A 20,775-nucleotide genomic window follows, 5' to 3' on the forward strand; every position below is an offset into this window, starting at 1 on the left:
ACAATTTTTATGTTTATTAAAAGTCAGCAGCTACAAAAAGTGTAGCTGCTGGCTTTTAACCACTTGACCACTGGGCACTTAAACCCCCTTCCTAACCAGACCAATTTTCAGCTTTCGGTGCTCTCACAATTTGAATGACAATTACTCAGTCATACAACATTGTACCCATTTGAAATTGTTGTCCTTTTTTTCACACAAATAGAGCTTTCTTTTGGTGGTATTTGATCACCTCTGGGTTTTTTATTTTTTGCGCTATAAAAGAAAAACGACAGAAAATTCTGTTAAAAAAAAAAGAAAAAAAAAAAAGAAACTTGTTTCTGTCATATTCGCAGGTTATTTCTCACACACAGCATATGCATACCACAAATTACACCCCAAAACACATTCTGCTATTCCTCCCGAGTATGGCGATACCCCATGTGTGTGACTTTTACACGGCGTGGCCACATACAGAGGCCCAACATGCAGGGAGCGCCATCAGGCGTTCTGGAGCACCCAGGCCAATTCTGACATTTCTCTCCTACATGTAAAAATCACCATTTATTTGCTAGAAAATTACATCGAACCCCAAAACATTATATATGCGGAGTATTTGGGTATTGCAGAGTATTTGGGTATTGCAGAGTATTTGGGTATTGCAGAGTATTTGGGTATTGCAGAGTATTTGGGTATTGCAGAGTATTTGGGTATTGCAGAGTATTTGGGTATTGCAGGGTATTGGGTATTGCAGGGTATTTGGGTATTGCGCAGGGTATTTGGGTATTGCGCAGGGTATTTGGGTATTGCGCAGGGTATTTGGGTATTGCGCAGGGTATTTGGGTATTGCGCAGGGTATTTGGGTATTGCGCAGGGTATTTGGGTATTGCGCAGGGTATTTGGGTATTGCGCAGGGTATTTGGGGTATTGCGCAGGGTATTTGGGTATTGCGCAGGGTATTTGGGTATTGCGCAGGGTATTTGGGTATTGCGCAGGGTATTTGGGTATTGCGCAGGGTATTTGGGTATGGCAGAGTAGGCAGGGTATGGCGGGGTATGCAGAGTATGGGGTATTGCAGAGTATTGTGCAGGGAAAGCTGAGCTGGGATGGATGGATGGCTGGATCTGTGACTGCAGTTGTCACAGATCCAGCCACAGAACTGCTGACACCCGCTCCCCCTTCCCCCCCCCCCCCTCCTCTCGCACTGTACCGAACGGTACAGAGAGGAGAGGGAGGAACCGGCGTCATCAAATGACGCCGGTTAGTTTACAAGTGATCGCTCCGTCATTTGACGGAGCGATAACGTGGTAAACGGCCGCGATCAGCGGCAATTTACCGTGATCCGTGATGCGCCGGGTCTTCTAGACCCGGCGAGCACGGACACTTCCGCGAGCGCGCCCCAGGGGACGCGCAAACGCAGAAGTGCACGAGGACGTCCTGTCACAGTAACTCGACCGCGCTGTAGCAGTATTTTTGCTATAGCGCGGTCGGCAAGTGGTTAATAAACATACACTTACCTGCCCCAGCGTTCCAGCGACGTGCCGGCCGGCCAGGGCTCCGCTCCTCTCCCCCCCTCCCCGGCCGGCGTCATTTCAACTGTGGGCACCCGGCCGTGACAGCATTCGGCTTCACGGCCGGGCACCCACTGCGCATGTGCGCGCGGCCCTGCGCTGCGCCGTCTGATTGGATAGACGATCGCCTAGGACCTGTGATGTGTCCTAGGCGATCGCCTACAGGGAGGGGCTGCTGTAGGCGATTAAGCTTAATCGCCTAACCAGCCTCTCGGCGGAAGGAGGAAGTGGGACAGGAAGTCCCACTCCTCCTGAAGCCCCCACTCCCCCCCCCCCCCCCCCCCAAAAAAATGACATGCCAAATGTAAGGGGGTGAGGAGTGGGATAAGCGGAAGTTCCAATTTTGGGTGGAACTCCACTTTAATGCTGCTTTCATAGTGAATTGAGTGGACTTTCTAGATTTGGAAAAGAGGATACGTTTCCTGTATAGGAATATGTAAGGATAGCTGAATGATTTAACTGCCCTTCGGTAACCTAGGTATTTTTTTTCTAAGCATGTATATGTTCTGTAGGGAAAAACGTTTCACAAATCTGAAATCCAAGGCAAGGATCCTTATTTTCAGAAAAGTGTCGGGTACTTTTAGATAACACTTGAAAATTACAATCGTAAGGCTAAAAATACTTCTTGTGTAAAGCTTTGTGAATTGGGCCCATAGCAATGTTACCATTGGCTTCTTGCTAATTTTTATGGTGATTATGACTTGTATCCTAGGTACGCCAAGCTGCCTTTCAATCCCTCGGGTCTTTTATATCAACTTTTTCAAACCCATCTATTTCTGGTCAGTGTTTCAAGGAAGAAGAATGTAAAAACAGCAAGGATGTAAAACAAAGTGAAGCTGGTGAGAGGTATGTGAGTCATTCATCTTTTATTGCCATGTGCTTTGAATTAAACCTTGACCTCAAAATGTTCATGTAAACTGAGGATAGAGCTTTAAAACAAAAAATAAAATAAAAAATAAAACCCCATACTCTGTTATGGGTTTTATTTTTGTGACACGTTTTTTGGTGTCCCTTTTCACTCTTTAGCTACCAGAGCACACATGTAGGACTGACGATTACACAAATCCCACAAATATCATATATTTTCTGAAAGCAGACACACAGAGAAAGAAATGGTGGTAGTTGCAATTTTTTTTATGACAAACGATATTACCGCAAAGGTCTAGGAAATGCTACATTTTAGTAAAAAACACACTAATGTATAATTATATATATATATATATATATATATATATATATATATATATATATATATATATATAATATATATATATACACACATACATACATACATACATACATACATATCATTACATAGGGGACAAACATTTTTAGGTGACAGGTTCTCTTTATTGAGATGTGCATGTCTCCCCTATACTCCACGGAATGTTTTGCATGTTGGATTCGCCTGAATGCTCTCACCTGATGGGCAGGAGTCTGCCTGTCGGTTTCGCACACAATTCCTGTGGCTGCGTTGGATCCGTACTACGTACCTGGTGGTGAAAGAGTTAAAACTCTAGCCATTATGTAATGTTTTATTAGTACTGTATAATAGCTGTTTTAAATGCATCCAGGTGTAATAGTGGTTGGGTACCTGACCAATTGTTTAATAAAAAGCATATGGGACTTTGCTCCAGTACGAGTAAATTCACCTGGTCTAAGAAACCCATAGAAGGCTAAATAGATGACTGCCTTGAGCACAAGACTTGGTAGCTGCCCAAAAGGGGACATGGAAAGCATGTCTGACCTGCCCCGGAAAACATGCCCCATGACTGGAAGCCTGTTGAGCTAGGTGGGTTGCATTTCTGAATGCCCTTAAAAAGGAAGTAAACCCTGATGGGTTTTACTACTTTTGCTCCCTGCAAAGCCTGGCAATTAAAAGCATAATGGGCTAGTATGCACCGCATGCTAGTCCATTATGTGACACTTGCCTGCAAATTAATCGAGCGCTGTCCCCTGTGCAGGCAGCGTCCATTTTCTCATCCCTCTTCCTTCCGGGGCCGCGGACTTCGGCTCTGTGATTTGCCGGAGCCGCGTGCAGGAGCCACCGGAAACGGCACGATGTGCCGTTGCTTCAGTGCGCATGTGCCTATGTCTTCGGCACATGCAGATACAGGGGTATATCTCCTAAACCGTGCAGGTTAGCTACAGGTAAGCCTTATTATAGGCTTACCTGTAGCAAAAAGTGGTATGTAAGGGTTTACAACCACCTTAAGAATGGCATGTGCTGCAAACACCTAGGGCCTACCGGGATGCTGTAGGGAAATTTAAATGCTGGATTCCTGCCAAGTATGCCTTCATAGTGTTGTGAGATGGTTTCAGTCGAGAATGACAGTAGGCCACAAAGCCAAAAGGTATTGACTGTTGTCCGGCCTAGGGTATAGCATTTGAGAGGTCTGAAAGGTCTTTTAGGGCTTGCTGTAAGCCTTCCTCGTGTTGACAGACAGCGACCCATCGATCAACCCTAATGCACCCACCCAGTGAGAATCGAATCCATCATCAGGAGAGAGCATTGAGGGGGTGGGGTGGCACAGATGTCTGCCTTTGGAACCTGCTGGAAAAATGACGAAAAATTAAACTGAGATAGAGGGTCTGCAGCTGTATTCTGCACACCACTGATAAACCTGCAGTGAATGTGGAAACTAAACTGAAGAGACAGACAAATGAGCCTGCGTATAAAATCTGATGAGCAGAGAACCTGATCTACCCTTGTTAAGAATTTCTGAGGTTGCCTGATTTCCCGTAATGAACATTACAGTGTTGCCCGTCCACACCTGAGCTGCAGCCACTATGGGGTAGACCTCGAACAAAGCAGACCTCTGTGTGAACATGGGAATAGCCCGACATTCATCTGGCCATGGTCCTGCCAGCCAATGTGTGCCAAAAATAGCTGCATAGCCTCTAGTGGCCGCAGCATCAGTAATAACCTGAAAAGAAGACACCAAAACTGCATGAATGAACATGGAGATGCCATTCCAGTGCTGGAGGAACTCGTCGCAGATGCGTAGATCAGACAAAGCGGCAGAATCTAACTTGACCCTGAAGTCGGGGGTTGAGGGTAACAATGCCAGCAACCGGAAAAATAAAAGACCTACCCTGGGGAATGATCCTCATGGCAAAGTTTAGCATGCCCAGCAGTGACTACAAATCTTTCCTGGAAACGCCTTGCAAAACCTGGAAACCCATGGATTCGATCCCTGATCCTAGCCAACTTATCTGCAGGCAGACTCGCCTGCATAGACCGAGAATATAACACGATCTCCAAAATGTCAGTGTGGTAGCTGGGCCTTCCATCTTGCTATTGGAACATTAAGTGCAAAAAACACAGCCACAAGCTTCTGCAGATCAGTGGGTGCATGGCTCGAGCTCTCAATCAGGAGGTAATCATCCAAGTAGTGGATGACTTCCTGACAAAGTTCCCTATGTGTTAGAATCCAACTGAGCGTTTCCGCAAAAACATCAAGAAGCCAAGGGCTGCTTTTGGTCCCAAAAGTGAGCTTGGTAGTGAAATGATGCACACCCCTCAACTTAATGCCATGCCACTGCCAGAGAGAAGGCAAAATAGGGAGAAGCTTGAAGACCTCCGAATTGTCAGATTAAGAAAGCCAATCATTCCTACGGATGCTGATAATGCGTTAGATTGCCTGGTCCACAGACGCATATTTGAGTGAAAACTCCTCTGATGGAATAAAAGCGGAGTCCCATCCAAAAATGGATTTTCCACTTTTCGTTGTCACATTTGGCACCTTTCGGGGGGGGGGGGGACAGATACCTATCCAATACAGGTCTTTTGCTCCCACTTCCGGGCATAGATAGCCGAGCCACCCGCGGCTATCTACGCCACGTCCGGCACTGCCTCTGTCCCCCCAGAAGACAGCAGGGACCAGTGGGATTGCGTGGCGCAAGTCACGCATGTGCAGTAGGAAATTGGACTGTGAAGCCGCAAGGCCCTTGAAGGAGATGTCTCTTCAAGCCCATTTTTGACACTTGTTGGCAACGCCACTGACTATTTGGGAATATTCCTGCCTCAAGACCTCAAGGTCTGTGGAGGGGTTGAAGAAACCTCCTCCTACTTTTCCACCCGCTGCATTTGTTGCACAAGATCCTGTTTCTCACTCCACAGGGCTTGTAGCCAGAGATCTTCTAACTCTTTTGACACCCCCTTCTGCTTGAGCCCCCCCCCCCACTTCCTCAAGGAAGAGTGGTTTGTTTGGCTGGGTCCCTGAGCATTGAACCTCCTCATCATGTGGGTGCTCAGGTCACCCTCTGTAGTTCAGAAACCCTCTGAAAATTAATCAAGGGTGTAGCTTCCCAAGCCTGTTTGAGTTCCCAGCACTCTGGTACCTCCTGGGTCCTCTGACAGTATATTGCCTTCAAGAGTAGCACTCATCTTGAGCTTGCACCTCTCCTTTTAAAAAAAGGGGCATTAAACCCTAAAAGCAAATATTTATTATGTTCTAGCTTGCCAACTCTTTGACGCGATGGCTGCATTGGTTTTCTTTTTTGGGCTTTCTTTTCTTTATTTTCACCTGGTGATTGTGTGTGTGTTTGTGTTTTTTTTTTTTTTTTTTTTAAACAAGCTGTTTTGCAGGTGTATCCGTTACATGGATGAGACAAATTATTTACTACTGACAAATGTGTTACTATAATCGGCTTTTATTTATATAAAACCATTATTCCAAAAGGTAAATAAGGCTGTAACTGCTTATTAAAGGGGAGTTCCAGCCTTTTTTTATGTTTAAAAGTCAGCAGCTACAAAAAGCATAGCTGCTGGCTTTTAATAAACATACTTTCCTGCTCCGATGCGCCGCCCGGAGCTCCCCCCCCCCCCCATCGACGCCTCCATTTCAACTGTGGCCACCCAGGCCGTGACAGCTTTCGGCTTCACAGGCACTCACGGCGCTGCGCTACCCGAGTGCACAGGCGATCGCCTGGGACCTGTCGCGTGTCCCAGGTGATCGCCTACAGGGAGGGGCCGCCAAAAGGCGATATGATGTATCGCCTAAGCGGTCCCTGGGCGGAAGTGGCATGCAAGGGGGCGAGGAGTCGAGTGGAAGCGGAAGTTCCAATTTTGGGTGGAACTCTGAAGCTGAACTCCAGTTCATGCTTAAAGCAATTTGTTAGTGTATTTACATCTGCTAGTCTGTCTAAAACTCTGCTACCTCCAGATTAACAATATCAAAAGGTGCCCCTGTGCTCTTTCATCCAGAGTGGAGGCACTTCAATACAGGTGGTGTGTTACTGGCCAGATCACCAGGTAAAAGCAGGGAAGAGGTCTAAAAAAAAAAAACGAATGCAGCTACCACATCTAAGGTTTGGTAAGCTGCAATATATAAAAATTTTTGGTTTTGAGTTTAATACTTCTTTTAATAGGAAGTTTTCTATTTTTGGGTACTGTGGATCTCTCCTTAGAACTGCTACCCATCAGTCCTAGACATCTCCAGAGGCATCTTCTGGATCTCCTAAAGCAGTGTCATCCTCGTTGAGGTGTAAGGGCTCAGCACCTGTGTGCAACTCTTTTTCTGCTTGACCGAAAGTATCCATCAATAAATGTACTGCCCCGAACTATAAGTAGGTGTAACGCATGCTGGTCCTGCTACCCTATCCTCTGTGGGGGAATAGTGCATTTCCAGAGGTCTCTGTGGGACTTGTTCACCAGGATTTTCAGCTGTTTTGCATATTCTGAACAAGTTGCTTCTGCTTTATTCAGGCAAAGGCTCCTTGTAGTGCGTCTTAACGTCTGACCCTAACACAGCAATGAAGGTTGTGGAATGGTACAAGGTGTCCGTTTCCTAGAATTTTGTTGTGTGTCTGGCAGGTGTGTAGCAGTGTTATCTGTCATTGCTCGGTCTAGATCAGTGTTTCTCAACTCCAGTCCTCAAGGCGCCCCAACAGGTCATGTTTTCAGGATTTACATTATTTTGCACAGGTGATTCGATCTGTTTCACTGTCTTTTGTAATTACCACAGCCATTTCATATGGGGGAAATCCTGAAAACATGACCTTCTGGGGTGCTTTGAGGACTGGAGTTGAGAAACACTGGTCTAGATGCTTGATGGAATAAATCTGCTTGTGCTTCAGGTACAGTGTGTTGGTGAACCAGTTGGGTTGTGAGGTACCTTCAATACTGACCATCTCCTTCTACCATCTCTTCTACCATCTTTGACATTCCATAAATATAAGGCGTTCTCTGATTGGATGAGGTGGAATTAATGATATCATCATATTTACGCTATAAACAAAAGGGCGATAATTTTGAAAAAAACACAATATTGTTTGCTGTAGTTTTTGATTTAATAAATATCAAATTTTTGGGTAAAACAAAACCGCAATAAGCGTATATTGATTTGCACAAAAGTTATAGCGTCTACAAAATAGGGTATAGATTTATGGCATTTTTTATTTTTTACTAGTAATGGCGGTGATCTGCATTTTTTTTTTTTTTTTTTTTTATGTGACATTGCGGCGGACACCTTGACACTTTTGACACGTTTTTGGGACCATTCACATTTATACAGCGATTAGTGCTATAAAACTGCACTGATTACTGTGTAAATGTGACTGGCAGGGAAGGGGTTAACACTAGGGGGCAATCAAGGGGTTAATATGTTCCCTAATGAGTGATTCTAACTGTAGGGGGTGAGGGGACTCACAAGGGGAGGAGACCGGTCCTGTTTCTCTGTACTGGGAACACACATCGGTCTCCTCACCTCTGGTAGGAGGTGGATCTGTGGTGTTTACACACACAGATCCCACACTCATGCTGTGATCGCAGGCAATCGTGGGTGCCCGGCGGACATTGCGCACGCAGGCACACGCACCGGGTCACGAGCGATCCCGCGGCGCACGCCCCTAGACAGCCGGGAAGAAAGGACGTCATATGACATCCACCCAGAGGGAGGGTTCCTGCCGGGGTATATTACTATGGCCCGGTAAGGAAGTGGTTAAATTGAGTTGATTTAAATGTGCTGTGTGGCAAGACTGTGTAAATCTCAGAAATGCAGGACTAGAAATACAAAACCTTTTGGAAAGTAAAACTGCTCCCATATATCCCATGTCTTCTATGTATTTAGCTGGCTGTTTGAAACAAAGACTTATACTTGTATTGTCTGCTTGTTTCAGCACCAGTTTGATATTTTAGGCATTTGAAGCAGCGGATTGTGAATTTCTTGGTTTCTAAATTTGTACCAATTGGTGTTTTTTGTTTTATAATGAATGATTTTCTTTTTAGTAGCTTCATCAGCTGATCCAACGCCAGAAAACACTGATATATACGGCAAAAGGAGATGTGGATCCTCTATCAGAAGAGTCTTCAGTGGAGTGCAGCATTGTTTCTTTTACTGTGAAGTTAGACACAAACTTTGATGATACAGCAGATGAACGGTTTAGGGACAGAAATTGCTCTAGTAACTTTATTTCACATTGCACTTTGGAGACTTCAGATGACTCGGTCAATCATCAGCAGAGTTTTCCTGACATGGTATCCAAGGACCTGGAAGTAGTCTGTAAGGCAGGTGCTGCTACTGGGCAAGAGCTGTTTAATTCCTTTCATTATTGGAGGACTCCCATCCCAGAGATTGATATTGATCTGGAATTGCATCAGACAGAAGCGGAGGCAAGCAGCCCTGAAAGGCCAGTTGTCCAACAGGTTTCATCCCCTGTATCGCCTAACATAGCCATGGCTACTAGAAAGAGCTTGAAGAGATGATTGAAAACCCTGGAGCCTCATATAGATGATCCAGATGTAAAAGGTAACTAGATTGTAGAGATACTAGCTACTCTTGTAAGTAAAATATTTGACTGGGAGAGCAAAGACTAGTGGTATGCATCAATCCAGTGTGCTGCTTGTGTTTGCAAGAAACAAGCTGACAGGAGTTGAGAGCAGAGTCTGCTGCTGGTCCTTTATTGTCTAGTTTACAGGCTACATACCCGGAAGAGGGAGGTGACCTAGTTTTATTGCGTAACTGCATCATAATTTTGGATCATGATATACCTGAATGAAACGTATACAAACGCCATACCAGTAATGAGATTTTTCACTTAAAACGGAGTTCCGCCAAAATAAATTATTTTAAAGTCATCCGCTACAAATACTGCAGCTGCTGACTTTTAATATATGGACACTTACCTGTCCTGGGCACCCACAATGTCGGCAGCCAAAGCCGATCTGTTCATTGGCTCTCGGGTGTTGCCGCTGCCATCTTTGATAAGGGAAAATGACAGTCTGATACATTGTAACCCTCGCGGTTACAATATATCAGCTGTCAGTGGGCACATAGCAGCGATCAGTAGTGATCACTGCAAGTGCCTACTTTTCTACTGGGGGAGATCTTAGTAAACACATGTTTACTAAGCCCCAACATCCCCTCCACCTTCCCCACTCCCCCGCCACGATCTCCAGCCTGACGGATCACGGAGATCTGTGCAGGGAGAAGCTGCAGGCGGAGGCAGGGAAGGAGCGATGCAGCTCAGAGTGGCCATGGATCGGGGGTGCGGGGGCAGTTGGGGGTGATATGACTGGTGGGGGGGACACATCTGGACCCCCAAGCCCCATGCAGCACCTGAAGCCGGCGGAAGTGGAAGGTTGCTGGCTAATGATGGTGACTGCGGGGAGCAATTTTAGATGAAGTTGGAGTGGAGAGTTAGGGGCCAGGGAGGTGCGGCAGGGTGTGGGGGGTGCGGTCACATTCTAAATAAAGAATATCGCCTGAACGGTTTAGGAGATATTCCCCTCGCAATGCGCCACTAACTGAAGCGGCGCATTCGCAGTGGGGATCCTCGCTAAAGGCAAGCAGCCGGACCTTGCCGACAAGAAGTCTCCCGCCGCGCATGCGCGGGAGTGACGACATCGCCGCTCCAGCCACTCACAGCGCTGGAGCGGCGATACCCGGAAGACACGCCAAGGCAAGATGACATCTCCCTCGGCGTGGACCAGGTAAGTTCCCCACGACTCGTTCCAAGGTAAGTATTTCATAGTGCATACTAGCTCATTATGGCTTTTGCCTTCCAGGTAGGTAAGAAAAAAAAAAACAAGAACAGGGTTGACTACCGCTTTAAATAGAAATAAAAAAAATTGAGAATCGTGAGAGAATCGTGATCTTCGTTTAATGCAAAAGAATCGCGATTCTCATTTTTTCCCAGAATCGTGCAGCTCTACACACCAGTTAAACCAATCGTTCTGTATTTTTTTTTTTTTTTTTCATTCATTGTAAATGTTAGTTGTGTGCGTTTTTCCACTTTAGGTACTCTACATCATAGAAGTTGTGTTGAAATTAAATAAATTAGGAATTTTACTGTTTTTTTCCTGCCATCTGCATCGTCCCATTGGGGTGGTTTACCTTCCCTTACTGTCCCATAGCCAAAACGGTGAGATGAAATCCCTGCAAATTAAGAGAATCCTTGGGGACTCCCACTTTGCCCAGAACTAGTGTCCCCTTTAGAAGATTTCCCCTCTGTTACTTTTTTGGGGACAATCCAAAATTTTAAAATTTTCTTTTACTTTCAATGGTAAACAGGACAGATTGAGTGGGTGAATCTCTAACATGGACCCAGACAGCAATAACAAAATGACAGTAGTTCTAATCCCATCTCCACTCTACTTCCAAAACTTTAAAGTGTATGTAACAAATCCTTTTTTTAACCTTTTTAAATAGTGGGGCAAGGGTTAGATTCTTTGCCCAGCTTGCATTGCAGTCTTTTGTTGCAGCTGAGCAGATTCACCAATTTGGTGAAGGGAAACAGAAAGCAAAGGGAAATCCAAAATTTTTAGTATTATCACCAGAGCAAGAGGTATTTATTTATTTATTACTATTTATTTGGAAGCGCGCATATACCACCGGTCGGTGGTGCCAAAGCGCTTTGTGACAAAATAGCCCGGATGTTTCTGGCGAGGGGAGCATAAATAAAAGACAAGGGAGAATAATGGTTAATCATACAATTGAGACAAATGTTCTGGTGACTATCTAAGATGGCAATTTCCCCGCTTCCTTTGGAAAGATCCTATCCTTTCCTTATTGTGTCTCGGGGACAAGAAAGTAAAATAAATCTCCTCAGCAGCACAGGGACCATATTAAAAAATAGCCTGATAAAGTTTTATACACTTCCCTACTCTATCCCAATCTTTAAAAAAAATGTTATCGATTCACACACTTTAATAAATACACCTGTTTTCCCGCTGATCTGATACTGATGGTTGTATCTTGTTTTAGCACAAGTTGATGTTCTCGCCTGCTGCACTCAAAGCATCAAGCCTAGAAACTCAGGAAGATACAACTCCTCACACTTGAATCGGGAGACCATCTGTCGTAATAATCTGATGAAACCGGGAGGATAAACTGCAAGATCTCCCATGAGGACTCCAATTCCTTTAATTAATGATTCTGTGGAGGTATCACTGAAGCTTTGTATAATCTCAGTTAATTTTATTATTGCATGAGCAACAACACAAAACACGCCAGAATAGAGAATTTTGGTCGTGGAGTGTAATTATAGCATTCAGCCCAATGGTAAAGATTTTAATAATTGCTGAAAAAACAGCAAAAAGAATGGCATGTACTTGAACATGACTGCATTGGTTATTTCCCTGGTAATAAAATTGTTTTGTTTCTTATACAAGATTTAAATAGCACCAACAGTTTGCATAGCGCTTTACATCATGAGGCAGACAGTACAGTTATAATACAATTCAATACAGGAGGAATCAGAGGGCCTCTGCTTATTAGACTGCACGCTGCAGTTTACGCAGATCCGTCAAGGCTGTCCTGTATTTAGAGCAGCCAGTATCTGGTCCCCCCCTAATAAACCTTGAAATAAAGCATAATTTCTTACTTCCACTTCAACTGTGTATAAGGATAAAAAGAGAATGTACCAATGGCCTTATTATAAAAACATTGGGAGCAAAGCAGAAATTTAGGTAACCAATATCAACCAGTCAGAATTCAGTATACTGGGTTTCTGTGAAAATATTTGGCACTTTTCTCCTTGCATACGTTTTTATTAAACTACCTAAAAAGTATCCCCCTGTAGGTCTGTGGATGGAAATGCAAAACCTACTGTTTTGTAGACCATGGGCACTGGAGTTTGGAAACCTTGGTCTAGAGCAGGGGTCCCCAAACAATGGTCCTCCAGTTGTTCAGGAACTAAAATTCCTATTGTGCCTAGTCATGTTTGTGAATGTCAGTATGTTACAATGCCTCATGAGACGTGTTGTTCCGCAACAGCTAGAGGTCCGTAGTTCGGAGATCCTGGTCTAGAGCCTAGGTGAGTAGACTATAGGGACCCCAAATTGAATTCCAAAGGAGGGTATCCTCGTTGGCATTTTTTTATTATTATTATTATTATTATTATTATTATTGCAATACAGATTTCCTTTTACACCCCTTTCACACTGGGTCACTTTTCAGGCGTTTTAGTGCTACAAATGGCACCTCTCAAGCCACCCGGACTGAGGCTTTCACACTGGGGCGGTGCGCTTGCAGGACGGGAAAAAAAAAGTCCTGCAAGCAGCATCTTGGGTGGTGCGGGAGCGGTGTATAAATCGCCCCTGTCCATTGAAACGAATGGGCAGCGCTGCCGAAGTGCCTGCAAAGTGCTATTAACCCTTTCTTCGGCCGCTATCGGGGTTTAAAGCGCCTCACCAGCGGCTGAAAAGCGCCGCTAAAAACTAGCAGCGCTTTACTGTGACGCCCACACCGACCCAGTGTGAAAGGGGTCTTAAAACAATCAGTGATCCAAAGCTGCATTTATATTGCCAATCATTTATTTTTATGGAAAATTGAAGCATAGCATTTTCTCCTGAGTCACATCTCCTCCTCCTGTGCAGAAATACTCACTTGCTGAATGGACAATGAAGAACAGCAGGACAGGAAAGGTCAATGTGCTGTGCTTTCCGTTGCATCTGTCCCTCCCTCAATGAAGTCAACACTGATTCTGTGTGCTTTACTTTAGTGTGAAGTAAGATTGCTGGTGGGAGGGTTGGTCAGGTCAGGGTGCTGTAGTATGATTCTAGTAAATGTCATGGCACTCAGCTATGTTTCTTCAGATGTTTGACTCTCAGGAGGGGTTTCATGCAATTTTTTAAAGTATAACTGATGGGACAACACTTTTTGTTTGGGACTGTGTCCACATTAGGAAATTCGCCCTCTATTTTTTCTGGTGACAGCACCAAAAGTGGAAAAGTGTTCACCAGAGCAAGAAGAAAGGTGAAATCATTCAGCAGGGACAGTAGTTATGATAATCCTGATGACCACAAGGACTTTCCTCACTTTGAAGGGATTTACTTTCACTTACTGTAGTAGTTATGAAACAGAATATAAAGGTAATTTTATCCAATGACACACAGATGGCAAACAAAAAAAAGTCAGTTCTAACCCCCCTTACTCAAAAATGGAAAAAACTAAATGTTTTAAAGGGGTTGTAAAGGCAGGAGTTTTTTTTCTTAATGCATTATATGCATCTCTTCTATGCATTAAGATAAAAATCCTTTTGTGTGCAGCAGCCTCCCCTAAAACTTACCTGAGGTCCATCTCTGTCCAGCAAAGTCCACGAGTGTTTCAGCCATCCGAGATTCTCCTTCCTGATTGGCTGAGTCACAGCAGCGGTGCCATTGGCTCCAACTGCTATCAAAGTCTGCTAGCCAATTAAGGAAGAGAGGGGGTCGGGGCTCTGTGTCTAAATTGACACAGGGAGCTGTGGCTCAGCTTGGGTGCCCCCATAGCAAGCTGCTTGCTGTGGGACACTGAACAGGAGGGAGGGGCCAGGATCACAGAAGAGGAACCTGAGAAGAGGAGGATCCAGGCTGCTCTGTGCAAATCCACTGCAACAGAGCAGGTAAGTATAACTTGTTTGTTATTTCTATAGGAAAAAAATGAGCCTTTACAGTCACTTTTTGCTTTTAGGTGCCTTGATGGGTGGGGTTGTGGGTGGCTGCATTGCACAAGGAGACTGCCTTAATTAATGCCAACGCAAATAGCTGAAAGGGGCAGGACGGAGGAGAGATGAAGATTATAAAGTTGTCCAGCCTAGTAATGATGCAGACTTAATATACCAAGCTTTAGCTTCTAATGCACATGGTATGTGCATCACAGTATGGCGGTAAATTTCATTATTGCTTTCAGGACAAGAGGCGGCCTTTCACAAGTGTACTTCACTTTTCTTTTCTTTTTTTAAGATGAAAAGTAATTTGTCCCTATTTTTTTTCAGTGCATGCAGTCAACTTTGCGCTATATACACAGTGATTCTGACTTGAGCAGTAGTAGCAGTTATAGCCCCGAAGAGGAAAAAAAATCCAAAGTTCAGGTATTTTCATAAAAAATTCTTAAAGACTTTTTTCCATAACAGCAGCTCTAAGACGTTAACAAGACTGAGGCTTGTGTTTGTTCCCAGGATGTTGTACCTCAAGCCTTATTGGATCAGTATTTATCCATGACTGACCCATCCCGTGCTCAGACTGTTGACACCGAGATTGCCAAGCATTGCGCCTATAGCATTCCTGGAGTGGCGCTCACACTGGGCAGACAGAACTGGCACTGCCTCAGGGACACCTATGAGACACTAGCTGCAGACATGCAGGTAAAGTAGCTTTGGCCTCCCCCCTCTCCAAACTCATGTTTTTATAGCTAGTGAAGTCTTTGCACCCTCACATCTATTAGTCACCTCCTCTCTCTAATAATATCTTTACAAGAAGTTTCCAATGTTTTGTACTGAGGTGTTTTACTCTTCTGTTTTTGTTGTCAGTGGAAAGTGCGAAGAACATTGGCATTTTCAATTCATGAACTGGCATTGATACTTGGCGATTCGCTCACAGCTGCCGACTTGCTGCCCATCTTCAATGGATTTCTAAAAGATCTGGATGAAGTCAGGATAGGTGTCCTAAAGCACTTGTATGACTTTTTGAAAGTATGTACTTTTGTATTGCTTTGGGTTTATTAGGGAGATTTCTTGTTTTTAAATGTAGACGTAAAGGCTGCTTAAAAATGTTGCTTCCCACCAACTCGTACCTATTGCCCCTTTCAGATAGGGTGGACTCCGTAGAGCAGATCCACCTGATCAGCGGGGGGATCTCTCCGGTAATACCTACTGTGCAGGAGAATGACAGGTCTGTGTCTGCTCTGCTTAGCCGCTGCTCTCTAAAGGGCAGTTGTCTGCTGACAGACAGACCCGATTGGTCTTCTAGTGTGAAAGGGCCTATGCTGCATACCACTTATGAATAATTTTTTTCCTCCCCCCCCTCACTTTTTTTTAATCCCCTTTGGTCCATTCACGTGATCAATAAGCTGCGGCTCTACTGTGCCAGTTAGAGGCTAATGTAGTGGATGCGAGTGAGCACCAATGGAGATGGGGGCGGGGGGCAATGAAAGCTGGCAGGTGATATCATGTCTCTGTGAATTTAGCCCTGTTGTCAAGTGCTCGCTGACACAGGAAAGCTGCAGTTTCTTGATCATGTGACAGCTATGAAGCTGATAAAAAAAGAAAAATGCATTGAAACCATGCTACCCTATTAAGAGTGCTGCTAATATTACACGTCGTCCTGTGCAGATTATTGCTCTTAATATCCCTGTAATCAGCACTGGGATATTGAGATGTTTTATAAATTAAGTGTAACATATGCTTTATACTATGGATTTTTATTATATATTCATGTTGATGTGAATAATTTTGGGATTTTGGACTGGGGCAACTGGGGAATTGTATGGTTTGAGATTTGAAATTTAGTAACTCTTGGTCTCACTGAGGGTGGGAGAGGGCATTGACTGCAGTGAATATAGAGTGTATAAAAAATGTATTTACAATGATCTCTTTTACAAACGGTAGAAGCATAGGTATTAGGAGGGGAGAGGCAATGTGTTTAAACATATTTATACTTTCACTTTAAGTTTTTTATTTGAAAGTTTTCACCTATTCAAGTCTGATTTTATAAGGCTTTATCATGAGAAAACATTTTGTTTTAGCCTGGTCAAATCTCACTGGACACAACTAATAAAAATTCTGTCACTGTTTTGAAAATTATAAACCTTATCTTGGTGTGTTAATTCGTGGATTGAGCCTTTATTTTAACTGCAGTTGGTTTTTAAAGGATACCATATCAAATCGCTCTGTATTGTGCTAAACACACACACACACATCGATTTACCTCATTAATGACTGATTGTAAAGAAAAAGGGAGGCTGTATTGGACTATACTGTAAACCAGTATAATCCAATACAGCCTCCCTTTTTCTTTACAATATTTCAATGGGACGAACGCATCATTTTGTAACATAAATATACCCTAGCACTTTAATGCACTCATAAATGACTGAAATCTTGGTCATACAAAATGTATTTGAGCTCCGTCAGTAGGCTTATTTTTGCCAGAATAGCATTTTAAATTGGCTTTTTTTTTTTTTTTTTTTTTTACAAAATCTATATCCTTTTGTAATATGCACATTCTTGTGCATGTGACTGAGGCTATGCTGATCAATATGTAAAGAGTAGGAGGTGCATTGTAGATGCCCATAGTGACACCTTATGAGGAGAAAATTGTAGGCCTGTCACATGATGTAACTTAAAATTGGTATATTCCCCAAGCTTTCAATTTGTAGGCCTAAAGTGTATAGACATGAGGCCCCCCACCATTTTTAGTATCATTAGGTAAAATTCCATTAAAAATGTTTACATATGCCAAATACAAAAGGGAGCCTAAGATATTTCATTTACTGTAGTTGTCTACATTTTACATTGTGTTTCAGTTTTAAGAATGACTATAAGCAAACATGTTTTAAGCTGTTAGCTAGTCCTGCTTACACTTTTTGCCTTTTTGTCTTAGCTTCTCCAACCAGACAAAAGAAGGGAATACCTTTATCAGCTGCAAGAGTTCTTGGTTACGGATAATTGCCGCAACTGGCGATTCAGAGCAGAGCTAGCAGAGTATGTATTTTTTGTGTAGGATGAATGTTACTGGCGCAAATAAAAAAAAAATATTTGTTCTATGTTGAATGGTTTGCTGCTATCAAGGAAATGTGCAAGTCACTCAATGGTGACTCGCCCAATGTGTAATTGTTCTAGTATATGGATTGCGCTACCCTGGTGAATGACCTACAACCACCTGATCATGTGCAATAGTTACGGTTATTGGCACCTATAAATATCACCCTGTGCTATTCCTCCACAAGTTTTTACTATTAAATGACAATCCACCATGGATCTATATGAAGAAGAAGGGAAAAAAAAAAAAAATCTCAAAAAAACACAAATATACCATGCACGTGTTAATGTGTCTAAATAGTGCTGTTTACATTTAAAAAAGCATGCACTACCCTGCCACCTGGTTCCCAAAGAATATCGTGTTACCAATCCACAATGATATATATATATATATATATCAATTATATTAACAAAAAATATAGTGTGGGGGAGAATTCCTATATGAATCCTGTTCCCTTTAATATAAGAGTCCCAATGTGATAGCCAGGTGCTCCTAGGCGATCATATTTCTCCTATGGGGTGTTCAAAAACAACGTGATTTCACCACTTCCGTGATTATCCCATCACCGTTAAAAATGGCCACTCGCCAGATCATACTCAAAAAATGCCTTTGGTTCATTCCCAGGATAACCACTCCTATTATGCGTCACCACAGCTGCCAAGTGTCTTGGATATAATAGTATGGTCTCTTTCTCTATAAAAACTCACAGAAAAAGAGTGCCCCTCATAGTATAGTAGGTAAAAAATGTATTAGTTTAAAATACAATGCATATATTGCACTCACATTTTGTTGTGCCTGTATGCTGGCACCAAGCTTTTCCAGCCGTGTATGCAAACATGTAAAAGAAAAAGCGTTCCTCTCTCGTGTTCCCCCCCAAGCCTTTTTTTTTTCCGATCGGCGTGTTGTCCTATGGGTATCAGCAGCCTCTACGCATTTTGCAAGTATGTTGCGTCATCAGGAAGCTGCTGTACTTCTGCTGTGCTTTATATTTATACCCCTCTATGGCTGACTGTAATTTGATGCGCTTGATTCAAAGTAAGACAAAAACAAATGATAAATTCTTCCTGGTCCCCTGAGGAAAGAAGATACAAAAGAGAGTAGGACAAAAATTTGGAGTTGGTGACTGGGGACAAATAAAAAGCAAACTTATAAAAAAGAAAAACCTTCTTCAGCTATATAGTTAGTTACATAGGTTAAAGACAATCTAGTTCAACCAAAAAAATAATATACGATCCCATATAAAAAAACAAAATCCTTTACCCATGGTTGATCCAGAGAAAGGCGAAAAAAAACAAAACAGCAAAGCATGATCCAATTTGCTGCAGCAGGAGAAAACAAATCCTTCCTGATTGCTCGAAGCAATTGGATTTTCCCCAGATCAACTTTACCTATAATTGTTAGTACCCAGTTATATTATGTACATTTTGGAAAGAATCCAAACCTTTTTTAAAGCAATCTACTAAGCTGGCCAGAACCACCTCTGGAGGGAGTCTGTTCCACATTTTCATAGCTCTTACGGAATGGTTTCTTCAAAGTATTGGGTGAAATCTCTTTTCCTCCTAGATGTAGAGTTCACTATATGGACCACTTATGTGTTTGTATATGTTGATCATATCCCCTTAATCTTTTCAATGGAGAATAAATTCCATTCCTCTAATCTATCCTCATAGCTGAGCTCCTTCATGCTTCTTATCAGTTTGGTTGCCCTTCTCTGCACTTTCTTTAGTTCCCCCAATATCCTTTTTGAGAACTTGTGCCCAAAACTGAACTTCATATTCCAGATGAGGTCTTAATAATGGGGCAAAATGATCTCTTTTTGGAGTCTATGCCTCTCAATGCAAGAAAGGATTTTGCTCGCTTTGGAAACCACAGCTTGGCATTGCATGCTATTATCAAGCTTATGATCTACCAACGCCCCCCAAATCCTTCTCCACTGTGGATTCCCCCAGTTTTACTCCCCCCCCTACTTTGTATGATGCATGCATATTCTTAGCCCCCCAAGTGCATAACTTTACATTAATCAGCGTTAAACATTGTTGCCCAATTAAACAGTACATTAAGGTTGGCTTGTAAGTTGGAGATGACTGAACTGGTACTTTTAATCCCAGACCCTATATCATTTATAAAGATATTAAAAAGTAAGGGTCCCAACACTAAACCTTGGGGTACACCCAACGCTAGAGCATTCAAAGTTAGAATCATTAACCACTACTCTCTGAATTCTGTCTTTTTAGCCAGTTTTCTATTAGTTTACAAACTGATCTTTCCAAGCCTGTAGACCAGGGGTGCCCAACCTTTTTAAGAGCGAGGGCCACCTAAGCAACTTGGTAACCAGTCGTGGGCCACGTTCAGGGGATCGGGCGGATGACAGGTCACAGCTATTCTATAGGCCCTCCGTTTCAATCCGCCCAGATGGAAAGGGACAAATTATTTTATTTAGTGGATCGGATTGGAGGTAGGCGGGCGTAAGCGAACAAAGTCTGTTTACATCTGCTGCTCTATGGAGGTGAATTGAGGGTCCGATTTAGGTCGGGCTGATCATGTGAAAAGGGCCTAAGACTGCTTTTACACTGATGTGCTGCGGTTTACGCACACAGCGTAGTGCATCTGTCTATCCTGTGGGTTAGATGAACTTTGCCATAGACTCCGCCTGTGGCAAAAGTTGGCACTGTACAGGAAGCATCGGCTTATGGGGCTCTGCTCCGTAGCTGCTTTCTTCCTCTACCACCAGCTTCACTCACAACACTAATGCTGTGGTATGGCTGCTCGGCAACCTGAGATCTGGGCTTGCCAACCTGCCATTCCAGAGCAGGAGGTCGCGGGCCACATCAGAGGGCTCCGCGGGCCACATGTGGCCCCTGGTTGGCTACCCCTGCTGTAGACGTTATCTTACACATTAGCCATGTGTGGGGAACTGAAACACTTTTGCAAAATCCAAGTTTTCCACGTCCACAGCCACCTCTCTGTCCAAGGAATTGGAAATCATATATTACAGTTCTGTTTGAAAAACAGTCTTTTAGGCTAGGTTCACACTGCTGAGAATTCAAAATCGCGGTAAAATCGATTTTGCGGCTGCGATTTTGCCGCGATTTTGTCGCGATTTCGGTCGCGATTTAAGAGACATCTGTGCAGGGTTCAATGTAAATTACTACTTTTTGAAATCGGTGCAGCGCCGCAGATTCGGCGTCGCACCGATTAGGACAGTGCCATTGCCGACAATTGCCGCATGATTTGACATGTCAAATCGCATCTCAAATCGTACCC

The 20,775-nt window shown here is 43.5% G+C and overlaps 1 protein-coding gene across 1 annotated transcript in view; it reads left to right on the forward strand.

Annotated features, from left to right (window-relative positions):
• Positions 1-20,775, forward strand: part of PPP4R1 (protein phosphatase 4 regulatory subunit 1) — a 113,064-nt gene that overhangs the window by 74,427 nt on the left and 17,862 nt on the right. The window contains 11 exon segments of the mRNA XM_040354584.1: positions 2,260-2,459; positions 2,574-2,589; positions 4,979-5,137; positions 8,782-9,298; positions 11,756-11,871; positions 11,874-11,906; positions 11,908-11,934; positions 14,748-14,843; positions 14,931-15,116; positions 15,282-15,443; positions 17,353-17,453. Of these exon segments, the coding sequence (XP_040210518.1) occupies positions 2,260-2,459; positions 2,574-2,589; positions 4,979-5,137; positions 8,782-9,298; positions 11,756-11,871; positions 11,874-11,906; positions 11,908-11,934; positions 14,748-14,843; positions 14,931-15,116; positions 15,282-15,443; positions 17,353-17,453 (1,613 nt within the window).

The sequence above is a fragment of the Rana temporaria genome, chromosome 5 (genome assembly GCF_905171775.1).
Source record: "Rana temporaria chromosome 5, aRanTem1.1, whole genome shotgun sequence".
Classification (NCBI taxonomy): domain Eukaryota; kingdom Metazoa; phylum Chordata; class Amphibia; order Anura; family Ranidae; genus Rana; species Rana temporaria.